Source organism: Pleurodeles waltl, chromosome 3_1, assembly GCF_031143425.1.
Source record: "Pleurodeles waltl isolate 20211129_DDA chromosome 3_1, aPleWal1.hap1.20221129, whole genome shotgun sequence".
In the NCBI taxonomy this organism is placed as follows: domain Eukaryota; kingdom Metazoa; phylum Chordata; class Amphibia; order Caudata; family Salamandridae; genus Pleurodeles; species Pleurodeles waltl.
This window is the reverse complement of record NC_090440.1, coordinates 1630322589-1630338052: the sequence shown is the minus strand read 5'-3', so window position 1 is coordinate 1630338052 and position 15464 is coordinate 1630322589. Positions and strand designations below refer to the sequence as shown.

At 43.8% G+C, this 15464-nt stretch overlaps 1 protein-coding gene across 1 annotated transcript in view; it reads right to left on the bottom strand.

The window, feature by feature from the left end:
• Nucleotides 1-9297: 9297 nt before the first annotated feature.
• KLHL41 (kelch like family member 41) overlaps nt 9298-15464 on the bottom strand; it is a 47793-nt gene continuing 41626 nt past the window's right edge. Inside the window, exon 6 of the mRNA XM_069225289.1 lies at nt 9298-9746. Within this exon, the coding sequence (XP_069081390.1) occupies nt 9635-9746 (112 nt within the window). The 3' untranslated portion in view covers nt 9298-9634. The remainder of the gene's footprint in view (nt 9747-15464) is intronic.

The following is a 15464-nucleotide window of genomic DNA, read 5'->3' as shown; positions in this document are numbered from 1 at the left end:
TATCATCTACCACAGGCCTACCCCACCGTGAACTACCTGTTCAGGTAGGCTACACCATTATCTTTGAGCACCCCACTGACTACATGTGCTCCGACCCTGACGAATGCCCCTGACTTCCCAGCACACAGTGAGGGCAGAAACATGTTGGTCCTATGTACTTCTTTTTAGACTCCTAGAGACATTATTCTCTAACGAGCCTCTCTTCCCCCATATAGATTTTTTAGTCTTACCAGCATACACCACCATTAAAATTAGGAATAGTTATCGGTGATTTGCTCGGTAATTTTATTACTCACCCTATCTGGATCACTGTAACTATCCAGTCAGTTTAATTTCAGCACTCCCTCTGGTTCTTTTAACCAAGAGGTTGAGTCCGCCCAAGTAGTATCATCTTACTTGGGTGGGGCTAGGTGGTCATATGATGAAGCAAGACACTATTATGTGTGTGAGACCACCTAGTCCGTAAAGGAAACTCCCCTTGACTTCTGCGTGACAACACAGCATCCCCTTTTTAGTTCCTACTACCCCACACCTTCAGTGATTATATAGCTTCTTCTAGGGAGACGGTGTGGGCCAGCTATTCTCCCAGTACTCTCTTTTTGTGTATTTGTAGAGAGCGGATTATCGACCTGCTCCCTACAGTTATTGTTTTTATGTGTTTTTCACCGTTTGCCATTGTGGCAGCGGTCAAAGTGCATTACAAAATGTATGTAACTGTGATGCTGCATGCAGTGGGGGCGGAGTCAGTGATCATGGAGGTGGGGTCAAAGGTGTGGCTAAAAAAATATACTATAAGTTATTTTTGTCTTTCACCGTCAGGTAGCTACATACGAAATAACATGCAGCTTAAAGGAAACTCATTGGAACATGCGCTATGGAACATAAATTATGAAACCTCTATTAGTTAGTACACTGCTGAATTCTGTGTGTAACCAGAGAGCCACAGAACTTAATCCTGATTGCTGCAGTGGAGAAAAGTGACTTGTGTATTTTTAGTGCTAGGAGGTCACAGCCTGTGACAGAAAGCACTGTGAATATGTAATTCATTATTTTAAATTTGCATTACACACAGTATAAGACAGACTGCTACAAAATGTGCAAAATGTTTAAGATAAAATGGTTCTTCCAAAATATAGATTTTAGTAATGGCCAGAGTGTACGTAAAGCAGTTTTTTTTTTTACATTACTGTTCCTTTAACCCCTTAGCTGCTGTGCCGTTTCCCCCACCAGTGCTGAGCCCTTTTTTGGCTATTTAGGGTAGTTCGCGCTTAGGCCTTCATAACTTTTTGTCCACATAAGCTATCCACGCCAAATTTGCGTCCTTTTTTTCCAACATCCTAGGGATTCTAATGGTACCCAGAGTTTGTGGTTTCCCCTGGAGGAGACCAAGAAATTAGCCAAAATACAGTGAAAATTTCGTTTTTTCCCAAAAAATGGGAAAAAAGGGCTGCCGAAGAAGGCTTGTGTTTTTTCCCCTGAAAATCAACAAAGGGTTTCTGGTGCTAAAATCACCATCTTCCCACCTTTCAGGAACGGGCTGACTTGAATCAGAAAACCACATTTTTCAACACAAATTTGGCATTTTACTGGGACATACCCCATTTTTACTATTTTTGGTGCTTTCAGCCTCCTTCCAGTTAGTGACAGGAATGGGTGTGAAACCAATGCTGGATCCCGGAAAGCTAAACATTTCTGAAAACTAGACAAACTTCTGAATTCAGCAAGGGGTCCTTTGTGTAGATCCTACAAGGTTTTCCTACAGAAAATAACAGCTGAAATAAAAAAATATTGAAATTGAGCTGAAAACAACAGCCATTTTTCTTTGTTTTACTCTGTAACTTTTTCCTGCGATGTCAGATTTTTTAAAGCAATATACGGTTATGTCTGCTGGACTCTTCTGGTTGCGGGGATATAAAGGGCTTGTAGGTTCATCAAGAACCCTAGGTACCCATAGCCAATAAATGAGCTGCACCCTGCAGTTGGTTTTCATTCTATACTGGGTATACAGCAATTCATTTGCTGAAATATGAAGAGTGAAAAATAGGTATCAAGAAAACCTTTGCATTTCCAAAATGGGCTCAAGATAAGGTTTTGAGGAGCAGTGGTTATTTGCACATCTCTGAATTCCGGGGTGCCCATACTAGCATGTGAATTGCAGGGCATTTCTCAAATAGACGTCTTTTTTACACACTCTCTTATATTTGGAAGGAAAAAATGTAGAGAAAGATAAGGGGCAATAACACTTGTTTTGCTATTCTATGTTCCCCCAAGTCTCCCGATAAAAATGATACCTCACTTGTGTGGGTAGGCCTAGCGCACGCGACAGGAAATGCCCCAAAACACAACGTGGACACATCCCATTTTTTGACAGAAAACAGAGCTGTTTTTTGCAAAGTGCCTACCTGTAGATTTTGGCCTCTAGCTCAGCCGGCATCTAGGGAAACCTACCAACCCTGTGCATTTTTGAAAACTAGAGACCTAGGGGAATCCAAGATGAGGTGACTTGTGGGGCTCTGACCAGGTTCTGTTATCCAGAATCCTTTGCAAACCTCAAAATGTGGCTAAAATAACACGTTTTCCTCACATTTCGGTGACAGAAAGTTCTGGAATCTGAGAGGAGCCACAAATTCCACCCAGCGTTCCCCCAAGTCTCCCGATAAAAATGATACCTCACTTGTGTGGGTAGGCCTAGCGCCCGCGACAGGAAATGCCCCAAAACACAACGTGGACACATCACATTTTTTCATAGAAAACAGTGCCTACCTGTGGATTTTGGCCTCTAGCTCAGCCGGCACCTGGGGACACTTGGCAAACCAGCACATTTTTGAAAACTAGAAACCCAGGGGAATCCAAGATGAGGTGACTTGTGGGGCTCTGACCAGGTTCTGTTACCCAGAATCCTTTGCAAACCTCAAAATGTGGCTAAAATAACACGTTTTCCTCACATTTCGTGACAGAAAGTTCTGGAATCTGAGAGGAGCCACAAATTTCCTTCCACCCAGCGTTCCCCCAAGTCTCCCGATAAATATGATACCTCACTTGTGTGGGTAGGCCTGGTGCCCGCGACAGGAATAGATCACACAACGGTCAATGTTGGTCCTTACGTGAGGCAGCTGTTGACCCTGGGGTGATCCATTCCTGACACAGGCACTAGGTGTAGGCACTCAAGTGGGGTAGTGTTTTTATCAGGACAGGTGAGGAATCACTGGGTGGTAGGAATTTTGTGGATCCCAGGATATTCCTGTAGTTTGTGTGACAGAAATGCGAGAAAAATAGAGTTTTTATTCAACATTTCAGCTTTGCAGGGTATTCTGGGTAAGAAAACTTTGGGGAATCCACACAAGTCACACCTCTGTGGACTCCCCCGAATGTCTAGTTTCCAGAAATATTTGGGTTTAGTGTGTTTCTCTATATGGCCGCCGAACCCAGGACCAAAAACACAGGTGCCTGCCTTACAAAACCAGTTTGTTTTGCGATAGATAATTTTGATGTCTCCACAATATGATTTGGGCGGTGGAATTTGGGGCTGAACTAAATTGGGGAGCTCCCAAGAGAGCACTCTCTCTCTCTGCTTGCCGCCGCATTCACCTGCTCTCTGGGTTGGGCTAACCCACTATTACCCAGTTGCACAGACTGCTTGCGAAGGGACAGCAGGACTGTCCTCATCGCCTCCCTCATAATGCACTGGAAGAGGAGTTATCAAATGTGATTCCTCTGACTGAAAAATCACTCCCAGAGTCTGCACCATTGTCCTATCCCTCAGATGCTGTCTCAGTATCTGATGTCTCAGTCTCTGATCCTATGTCAGAGCTGTCCTCTATAACCCAAGTGACGGCAGCAGTCATCCATCAAGATGCCATCTCTGCTATTGGATAAACTGTTGCTCTAAAACACTAGCCTACGTAGACAGTCACAAAATCGATGGTGTGTGTGAGATACGTGCAACAGTAGAGGCCACCTTACCTGCGCTTCTTCCCTCAATCAGCACGTTCTTTCAAGACACTCAAAAAACACCTTGTCACATACCATTCGTCACAGTCTTTAGCACCTCCTGCGCCCAGTCCAATCATTATTGGTGCTCCCACTCCCTCCTCCTCGGATTCCCTCATTACCACCCAGCAAAAGTGACCTTCATCTCTCCATAGCCGCCCTCCACCCCGCACATACATTTCATTTGTATTATAGCGCAGGTAATGGCTGACTTTACTAATGTACTCAGCTATTTACATAAAATACAGATTTTCTCTTTGCAGTAGGCATATAAACCTTCTGCGCTTTTTTATGGCACTAAAACTGTCACTAGACAAGTCTGACCCTTTTGTAGCAGAAACATAATCACAATACTTACTTGACTTTTTTATTGCTGCCTAAAAGCTACAGTTGAAAAGCGTCAGTTGAAGTATGTGCATTGCTTTGAAGACGCAAGCTGCAACTGCAAGAGAACTGGTGGCAAATCTATATATAAATATATATATATATATATATCACTTTTATATGTGGGTCTGGTTTTCCTGGGGGCCGATCGCAGCCCCCAGGGAAACCACACACATATTGACAAAAGTGATATATATATATATATATAGATCTATCTCTATATATATATATATCTACATAGATATATATCTATCTACATAGATATATCTATAGATAGATCTATAGATATATATATCTATATATATCTATAGATCTATCTATAGATATATCCATGTACATAGATATATCTACATAGATATATCTATATATATAGATCTCTCTCTCTCTCTCTCTCTCTCTCTCTATATATATATATATATATATATATATATATATAGATCTATTTTTTTTTTTAGTTGTTGTATGGTTTCCTTGGGGGCCAAAATGGCCCCCAGGGAAACCCTACAACAACTAAAAAAAATATTGCCCCCACAGGGGTTCGCCCTGCCCACGGGCGAACCCCCTGTCCATTTATTTTTATTTTATTTATTTTTTAGAGAAAAAAAAAATTGCCCCTGGGGGCACCTACCTTTTTCAAAAAAATAAAATATGCCCTGGGGGGGGGGTGCCCCGTTTTCTGAGGGGGCCGACCCCCCCAAGTTAAATCCCTGGTGTCTAGTGGTGTTTCCTAGCCCCCGATCGCAGCTGTGCTGCGATCGGGGGCCAGGAAACACTTTCAGGAAGGCCTCGTAAGAAAGGGGAGACTCTCCCCTTTCTTACGAGGCCTTCCCGAACGTGGGGAAGGCCGTTTGTGACCGTTTTCCCCATCAGAGCAGGAAGCGGCCGCATGGGGAAATCAACATTGTAACGGCGGGTGGGGGGCGGGGGAGATACGGAAGAACTTCTGTGTCTCCCAGGGATAAAAAAAATAAAATAATAAATCCTCGGGTGCGACGCACCCGAGGATTTATTAACCCCCTCTCTGGTGTCGGCCACTGGTCGTGACCCACACCAGGGAGGTAGTGTGGGCGTCGGTCACTGGCCGACGCCCGCACTTAAGCGGTTAACACCTCCTGGTGTAGTAAGGGCGACATAAATACATTTACAATTAAAAGCACACACTTCACAGCCCAGTTGTTAACTCTTTGCACTACCACTCTAACAGAATAAATCTTTGTCATCACAAAGCTTTGAATGATATGGTCAATTCAATCCAGTACCAGCTCCAAAACATCCTTTACATTTGTAGATTAACCAGTTGCGCACATTTGCATTTCTTTCAGGCCAGCAGGAGCCTTGGCCAGAAGGCTTGTTTGGCTGTCTGCCCGGCGCGGTTTCACAGCATAGGAGATTCACTGAATGACACTTCAGCTCAGGCATTTAAACTGTCGGATTTAACCATCCGATTCTGCCCACTTCAACCACTGCATTGCGGGGATTGGCTGTCTGTTGAGGACAAGGCATTACATGGATGGTTACATTGTCCCATTTTTTCCCATTAGGTTTTAGTGACGAGGATCAAGTAGTGTTTTTGTTACATTACAGCCAGAGTATGCTCTTTGATCTATATTTTTTTTCTAAAACACCAGCATTTTAAATGTTGATTTGTGGCTGATTTATGGCTGCTTCGGTTCTATTCACTAATTGATTTGCATGTTTATTGCTTTTACTTTGCTGTCCTAATTATATGTTGTAGGATTTACTGCTTTTTTGGGGCACCAGCCCTTTGCCAGAATTATCTACTATTAAATATGTTGCCATGAATGCCTTTTATTTAGGCCAATTACTTTACAAATTGCATCTTCTGAGTACTTTTCCTAAACAGCTTAACTCTAATGTAGTCTGTTCAGGAAAGGGGGCCTGCTGCCAGCATCCATATTGTTGTAGCCCAAGATGTAGCTTCTTTGTGGAATGTTCTGTCTAGGGCAAAGAGAGGCAACACACACAGTCACCCAGCAATTACCAAACATTTCCCCTTAGAAAAAGCCAGACAATCAGCGTTACCAATACTTGTTGTGAAAGTGGGCACACCATGAAGAAGGTGAAACACAGAAGAAAGAGGAAGGGGCAAAAATAAAGCAAATGGCAAGAATGCCAAGGGCGTCCCTGAGTGGAAGACAAAAAATCAAATTAGAAGCAAAGATAAGAAGCTGATTGTGCTCACATTTTTCTTTGACGGTAGGTACTAGAGGGACAAGTCAGTTTTTTTTGTTTTACCTTACTAGCACATAATTCGTTTTTCTTTTCTGGTGCCTGAAGGCATAATGGTCAAGATGTTTTCACTTTGCAATGACCCTGTTTACAGCTACTAGGGGCCAGATGTAGCAAAGGTTTTTACCCATTCTGTGTCTATGGGAAAAAGTGTTCGTACATATGGCCCTAGATGACTACATGGCACCAGAGGCACAGTGTTCCAGTATGTGGGGTGAGGGTGGGATCTGCTAGATTTTGGACACAGAAAGGAAATGGGTGGTGAGTGTAGAGGGATGCCAGAAAAAAAACAATTGTGGCATGGAGGCTTGGAGGCTTGGACACAAAAAACATCACTAGAGGAAACAATGGTGTAGAAAGAGTTCCATATGCTTTAGTGAAAACAGTGAAAATAGCACCCCTGACTGCTGTTTGGGTGTTAAAATGCAGCAGTAATCAGGGTACAGTTGGTCCCTCATAACTCCCAACCCCAGCCCAACTGCACCCACTGCACCACTGAGAGATATGCCCAGTAGTGGGCATGGTTTTGAATAACATTAATGAGACTGACAATCCCCTCATTCTTTTAGGGGGCTCTTTTCTAAAAAAAAATGAGTGTTACAGCTGTCACAGAGTCATCGATTACCAGTTAACAAGATATCTGATTGCATATCTGATTGCATATCCACAACTAAAATAAAATATGTAAATAATAGAAACATTTTCAGCTTTTAGAAGCAAGCAGTATAACGATATATTTCTGTTGAAGCATACGTAATAAGGTGTAGGTAGTCACCCTAATTTAGCACTTCAGACCCCTTATGATGTACCAAATTACAGTGGCTCCTATTCACAAAGGTAAAAATACGTATGTAAATTTAATCACTTATAAGTCTACTCCTGCATTAGATGTAAATCAACACTTTTGTGTTATTCACAATTTCAGAGTTTAGTTTTGCCCTTACGTCTAGGCTTACATGTCCCCTCAGTTCAAGGGTGGAGATATCTAAGATTGAATTTACAAGTATAAAGTTACTACTTGTAATGTTTCACATATATATATGGATATGTCCACACTGTGATGTAGATCTCTCTATGTGAAAATATTGTGAACATTTTAAAAGTGTATTCATTTCTTTTCAATGAAAATAGTTTAATGTAAATATATATGTATATATATTTATAATTTAAAAGTCAGAATAATGTCATTATTCTAACATTATTTCCTAAAGGTAAGTCCTTGCCTATATTAGTTTATTAGTTTCTATGGGAGTGGCCCTGTGTGGTGCCAGTCCTACTCCCAAGGCTGGGCTGGGTACATTACAATAGCAATGGCCTCACTCTTTTATGGTTGTGTGTTTACGTAACATGTCCTTCTCTATACCTCTTTTTATCGTTCACTAAACCCCTCCCATTTTTAAGTAATTAGTCCCCATATTACTATCATTCCCCCCGGTCCCTCCCACATTTACACCTAAATCATGTACTTATGTGTGAGGAGATCTGTGCATAAAAAAGATGGGAGAGGTAGAGATTTCTGCACAGAGGGCAGTGAACGGCATTTTGTAGTTTACTGTACAAGTACTTCACATATCACAAAATGTAGTTTCCTAAGTTAGCAAAGAAGCCTTTTTTGTCATTTAACAACACTTTCCTGCAACATTCACGTTGTACTCGAAAACGATTAGCAGGTTCCAACCTTTTGAAGTGAAACTATATAAATTATTGATCTATGAGTGACTCTTATAGACGAGTCTAAAAGCAGATCATTCATCTGCTATTTACATTGTTGGCTGTTGAGCCAAGGAAGCAGAGTTCTTTTCCCAGTGTCGCCACTTGACCGAATTGTGTGATGTTGACAAATCCCCTTGCATTCCCATGTCCCGGCTACCTTGTTTGTCAAAATTCTGGGTAGCCGAAACAGTCTATCTTCTAGTATTAAGTGCAGTATATCTAAACTATACATTTGCAAGACAAGAACGACCTCAAAGAGAATAGTCCCCTTCAAATAGTGGAAAGTGCCATTATTAGTTTTGCCATGGAAGGTAAGAGCTAGATGAATGTTTATGATGGGACTGGGCCTTCCCCAATAGCTTCCCAGTGAGCTGAAGCACCTTAGACCAGTGACCGAAAGTGGTCAAAGATCCACGTGGGATGAGGACCACAAGGAGCTCCCTTTGTTCGCTGTTGTGCCGCAATGCGTCTGTTGCAAAGGAACACCCACCCTACAAACCAAGAGAAGGGTCAAAATCTGCCTAAAAATGACAGTGCTATCTGGGAGAGTGCCGCAGCACCTAATTGCCATTCTCTTCAGACACAACTATCTAGAGGATGATGCTAGTTGGACTAGAGCTGACCTGCTGGCGGTCCTGAACTTGTAGCCTAAAACCATGTACCCCTGAGATTATTTGGGGGTGTGGCTAAGATGTCACTGGGTGCCCTAGCAAGGAAAAGGCAGTATGTGATCCCTGAAGAATATAAAGCTGTGATGCAGTACCACTATGTTATCTACTCTGGCACATTGGCGGGGCAGACGCTATAGCCTTTCTTTGAAAAGGGGATCTTATAACATGCAACTACAATATATTGTTTGGTATGAAGTAAACTTGCTAAATCCTTACCCAAGCTGATTGTTTTCTTTGAGGTTGTAGGATAAACAGGTTAAGACCATATCAAGACTGAGCTTACTACATGTCACTGTACTTAGCTTATTTCCTTCAATTTGGACTTTTTATTTATTCTATACAATTCAGCTTTATTTTGTTCACAACTCTTGACTCTATGACACATTTTTTAACTTTTACGAACATTTACTATTACGTTTTCAAAGACATTTGGTGGTGTTTTTTCATCGGAAAGCCTGGCACACACTACACACATGGACAAGGTTTTGTTGGCACCACACCCCTGATCATAATGCGAGGAGTGTCTGTACTTGAGTCTTTTACAGGAGTAACCTCTAATCTCGGCCATAAAAATAAATATCACCATCAGGTGGTTGGGCTGGAAGCAACAGTCACAGATTATGAATTTACAATTTTGTTAGTTTGAACAGGTTGAGGCGTGTTGAAAGGCACGATGCCCCGGAGGCGTAGCGGATCTCTTTCAGCATCCCGCTCCATTCTTTTTTGTCCTCTTCATACCTGTGGAGAAGAGGAACACATTAAATGTTAAATGTGTTTATTCTTGGTGCATTCTGTTTATGACCTGCCGACCACCTTCCAGCAATAAGAGTATTCATATTAGTGTCACATTTTTTGATTTTTTTAAGTTCCCCATTTTTGTTCTCCACGGTTTTCTGTTCGCTTTGAACAATTGGCTGTTTCGGCAGTGGGGGCTCCTCCGCTATGGTGGAGGAGCATCGCCCCCATCCCCGCCAGCAGCAGCAGCTGCAAACCTTTTACTACAAAATGATAATAAACTATGTTTATTATCATTTTGTAGTAAAAGAGGTGGGGCATTGGGGGTGACGAGCACTGAGGGGAATGCACTGTGCACTCCCCTCAGTGCACGTTTGTGTTTGGCCGGCTGCCGCGGGCCGGCCAAACACACATGCGCAGTAGGCTCTCTCAGGCCACTTTGTTGTCGGGCTGGAGGGAGCAGACACAGGCTCCCAGTCTGCCTGGGAGCGCCCTGGCTGGGTTATCCCAGCCAATCTTAACAATGCTCTGAGCAGCGTCAAGATTGGCTGCAGGGCATGCTGGGAGCCTGTGCCTGCAAGATGAAGGAGCGTCGAGAAGCGGAGTGGAGGTAAGGTTTTTTTTAATATGTTTTTTTTTTTAAACTTTATTAAAATTGCTCCAACCCACCCCTACCCTCTCTTGCGTGCCGCCTCACCCCCTGTAGCCCTGGCGAGCCACGACTTTGTTTAGGTCCTGCTTGATTTAAGTGACCTGATGTGATCAACAGAAAAAGAACTTCGAGAAGCACTACTGAAGATGGGTTTCGACTTCTCCCACATGTTGATTTCACTAACTACAGCATTTGATGAAGCAGAATTTTTGTGCTTCGACTGAAAAAATGTGCATGTATTACAATTTGTCTTGCTGGAAAGATAATGCTCAATACAGCAGGTCTGAAACAGGTTCGTGACAAGCCAAAGATGCCATAGCTTATAACAAAGGCAGTACACCTGACTTGCTTATTAAGAAAAGCATCCGTAAAATCCAATAGCTCTTTAATGGTGCTTTTTGATTACACTGTGGAAAAACTTGTACACAGATATTTTGTTAGTATTGAATCTCACAGATTACTGTATTTTTCAATAGTTTGATTTTATTTACACTTTGAGAATCCTGGTACTTTTCTATGTAATTGTTTGTCTGTATGTCAGTGGTTGCCTTGTGGGAAAGCTTTTGTTCAGTCCAGTAGGCCTGAGTTAGTTATGGTGTCAAGTGATAAAGGCTATAGGTCCGATTAATTCATTGAGCAAGGGGCAGACGTTTTACACTGAAAAACACGTTTTAGCCAATAGTCCTTTAAGGGTGGATTGTTAATGTGCTATGCTAAAGTCTGTTTTGATGTTGGTTACCCCCTTCGACAAACACTGAGGATAGCAGAATTGTAATGTAATTTCATTGTTAGGCTATAGTAGGACTTGTATATTATTTTGGCAGCTCTAATGTTATAATTTTAAGACTTGTGCCTTGTGAGAAAGCTTATCCGCTAAATTGGTTATTTCACAAGCCAATGACAAGACTACAGGCCTGATTGGTTCATTTGAAAATGTATATCTGAGCCATGGGTCTGATCTGTTTATTATTTAAAGGGTACAACAAAGGTACCAGGCACAACTTATTTGTTTGTAAAAAGCTTGTGTAAAAGCCAGTAGGCCTTTAAAAATAGATTGATTTCTGCACATACTTTGTCTGTAGTGCTTCTATTCAATAATATACCAACATTAGCAAAGATCTCAACAGCATCAGGAATTGCCCTTTTACACCTTGAACCAAAACAGCCCACTGGATTGCTGCCATGGTTGTAATATTATTCCCCATTTTTTCCGAGGTCCTCTCCCCTTATATTTGATTTGATTTTTGGCCAGCACGCACCAGTCCATGTCCAGCTATCCAGCCTTTCTTCTTGCCACTATAAACTCAAGACTACAATGTAATTTGGAGTATTTCGGTGGGTACACTGAATAGCAGTAACCTAGCCACTCCATCTACTTGTGTGCCAGTGACACTCCCCAAACATTCCCATACCCTCTCCGAGCAGTGCTCTGCCCGGAGACATGCCCAAAATGTATGTGTGAAGGTGACTCTCTGGTTTAACCTCTTGTGTCAGTCTTCCCAAAAAATGTTGAGTTAGAAGTAGCAATCTGATCCATTTACTATGAAAGGCTATAGCGAAGGTAGTGGGTCTGACTAATTTATTAGTTGGAACATATTTTAAAGCTTGTAAACATTTACTGGTGGGTTATTAATATTACACTGTGTTAATGCCTGTACACAGCTATTTTGTAACATGGAATCTCAATTACAGTAGTAGCCAGGGGCAGCTCCTCATCAGGACGGAGGTGCGTCGCCCCCGCGCCAGCAGCAGCAGCTGCAAAAGCTTTAAAAGAAAAGGATAATAAACAATGTTTATTATCCTTTTCTTTTAAAGGGGTGGGGCCACGGAGGTGAGCAGGAGAGAGGGGAAGTGCTCAGCACTCCCCTTCAGAGCGCATGTGTGTTTGGCCAGCTGTCTCGGGCCAGCTAAACACACATGTGACACAGTTGCCGGGCTTGATAGAGCCTGCACAGGCTCCTAGACTGCCTGGGAGTGCCCCGAAGACACTTACCTCCTCTGACGCACGCCGATCCTCTGTTCCTCGTCCCCGCTGCAGACACAGGCTCCCAGCCTGCCCTGCAGCCAATCCTGACGCTGCTCAAAGCAGGGTGCTCCCAGGCAGACTGGAAGCCTATGCCTGCAGCAGCGACAAGGAACAGAGGATCGGCGCACAGCAGAGGAGTTAAGTGTTTTCTTTTTTTTAATTACATTTTTATTTACACCCTCCCCTGCGCGCGCCACCCCACCCCTTCTCGTTGTCATGAGCCGCGACTGGTAGTAACTAAGGGTTTTGGTGTTGGTTACCCTCTCTATGACAAAAGCCTGAGGCACAAAGTTTGCACTGTGATATTCCTTGTTAGGGCATATTACGAGAAGTTGTTTATATTTTTCCCAAATGCAATTTGTTAGAAATGGGGTCTCTTGTTGGCAGTGGATTTGAACCCTGTCCAAGTAGGGACCCTCACTCTAGTCAGGATAAGGGAGATACCCGCTCAGATAACCCCTGCTCACCACCTTGGTAGCTTGGCACGAGCAGTCAGACTTATCTCACAAGCAATGTGTAAAGCATTTGCACATAACACTCAGTAATACAGTGAAAACACTACAAAAGGACACCACACCAGTTTTAGAAAAATAGCCAATATTTATCTGTGTAAACAACACCAAAACGAGAAAAATCCAACATACAGTGCTAAAGATATGAATTTTATAAGGTGTAACTAAAAAATACAGTTCCTTGAAGTCGATAACTCCACCTGGGGCTATCACGACGTTGTGATCAACAAAACCAACAGTTCAGGCCGACCGTGGCGTCGCGGGCCAGCTACTGTGTCGGGAAGACCCGCAAACAGTACCTCTGATTTGCAGGGCGTCGTGATCCTTGCGGTGAGCTCTGCAGAGCAGTGTTGCTGGTTTTGCGGTGTCAGTTCCAGAGTTGGTGTGGGAGTCGTCAGGTCCTTGAAGTTCACATGTGTTGCAGATCGAACTCGGGGCTGAAGAAGTCAGGTGCGCCGGCGTGGATGGCATCGGGGCTGCGTTGTGAAGCGGGACGATGTGACGTACGGCGCCACAGGTCACAGTACAGGCAGCAGCTCGGTAACGGCATCCAGCAGAGTTGGTGAGACCAGGGCTGCGGTGTGAAGCAGGGCGGTGCGACGTGCGGTGTCCACAGGTCACTGTGCAGGCAGCGTCGTCGTCATTGCTGAAGCGCTGTCGTCGGTAGGCCCAAGACAGCGGGGCAGGACGGGATGGTGCTTTGGGACCCTCACAAGCGGTGTCCACAGGCCACGGTGCAGGCAGGATGCCTGGTGGCGACACAGGAGTCAATTGTGCTGGCATCGGTGGACTGTGGCTGCAGTACGGGACGGGACGGTGCTTCGTGTACCTCACGAGCAGTGTCCATAGGCCACGGTGCAGGCAGCGGCACCAGTATCGGCAGCAGCATCGTTGTCGGGGATGCCCAGGCTGCGGGGTGAGCAGGCGATGCCAGAGCGTGGGGCCCACAGGTCGCGGTGCGAGCAGCGGCTCGGTGAAGTCGCCCAATGACCACGTTGGTGAGACCAGGGTCGCGGTGCGAAGCCGGGCAATGCAACTCCGTGCTGCATTGGCAGATCACGGTGCAGGCCAGCGGCATCGTTGGCGGCATCGTGTTGATTTCTCCTCTTGAACAGCACAAAACACACAGGCCCTGATTTATACTTTTTTTGCGCTGCATTACCGTAATTTACTGACGCAAAAGTGGTGCAAACGTAAAAAAAAAATTGTAAATTTGTGCTGGTTTTGTGTCAAAAAATGAGGCGCAAAAAAAGTATAAATCAGGGCCACAGTTTCCAGTGCTGCAGGTCGAGAAAACTGAAGTCTTTGGTGTCCCTGAGACTTCCAACAGGAGGCAAGCTCTACTTGAAGCCCTTGGAGAACAGCACTCTTTTCAGGCAGAAGCAGCAACTGCAGGCCAGTCCAGCAAAGCAACACAGCAAAGGGACAATAGTCCTCCTCTAGCTCTTCACCTTGCAGAGGTTCCTCTTGATTCCAGAAAGATTCTAAAAGTCTGGGGTTTTGGGTCTTCTTCTTATACCCTGTTCTGATTTTGAAGTTGGCAAACTTCAAAGCAAAGTCTCAAGTGTTTGCAAAATCCTTCCTTGTCCAGGCCAGGCCCCAGACACACACCAGGGGGTCGGAGACTGTATTGTGTGAGGGTAGGCACAGTCCTTTCAGGTGTGAACAACTACTCCTCCGTCCCCTCTAGCTCAGATGGCTCATCAGGATATGCAGGCCACACCCCCTCCCCCTTCTAGAGAAGAGTTATGAACAGCTCAACTGTCAAACTGACCCAGACAGGGAATCCACAAACAGGCAGAGTCACAGAATGGTTTAAGCAAGAAAATGCCTACTTTCTAAAAGTGTAATTTTCGAACAGACAATTTAAAAACCAACTTCAATAAAAGATGTATTTTTACATTGTGATTTCAGAGACACTAAGCTTCACATTTTTATCTGCTCTCAAGGGGAATCTGTGCTTTAAGGATATTTAAAAGCATCCCCCATGTTAACCTATGAGAGAGATAGGCCTTGCACAGTGAAAACCGAATTTGACAGTATTTCACTATTAGGACATATAAAACACACTAGTATATGTCCTACTTTAAACATACATTGCACCCTACCCCTGTGGCTACATAGGGTCTACCTAAGGGGTGCCTGACATGTAGTAAAAGGGAAGGTTTAGGCCTGGCAAGTGAGTACACTTGCCAAGTTGAATTGGCAGTTTAAAACTACACACACAGACACTGCAGTGGCAGGTCAAGCCATGGTTACAGGGCTACTAATGTGGGTGGCACAACCAGTGCTGCAAGCCCACTAGTAGCATTTTATTTACAGGCCCTGGGCACCTCTAGTGCACTTTAGTAGGGACCTACTAGTAAACCAAATATGCCAATCATGGATAAACCAATCAGCAGTACAATAAACCAGCAAAAACAGACCTGAAAAAATAGGAGGAAGAAGGCAAAATGTTTGGGGATAACCCTGCAAAAAGGACCATTTCCAACACAATTCTTTTAGGTATTTGAAATTTCATGACTGTATTT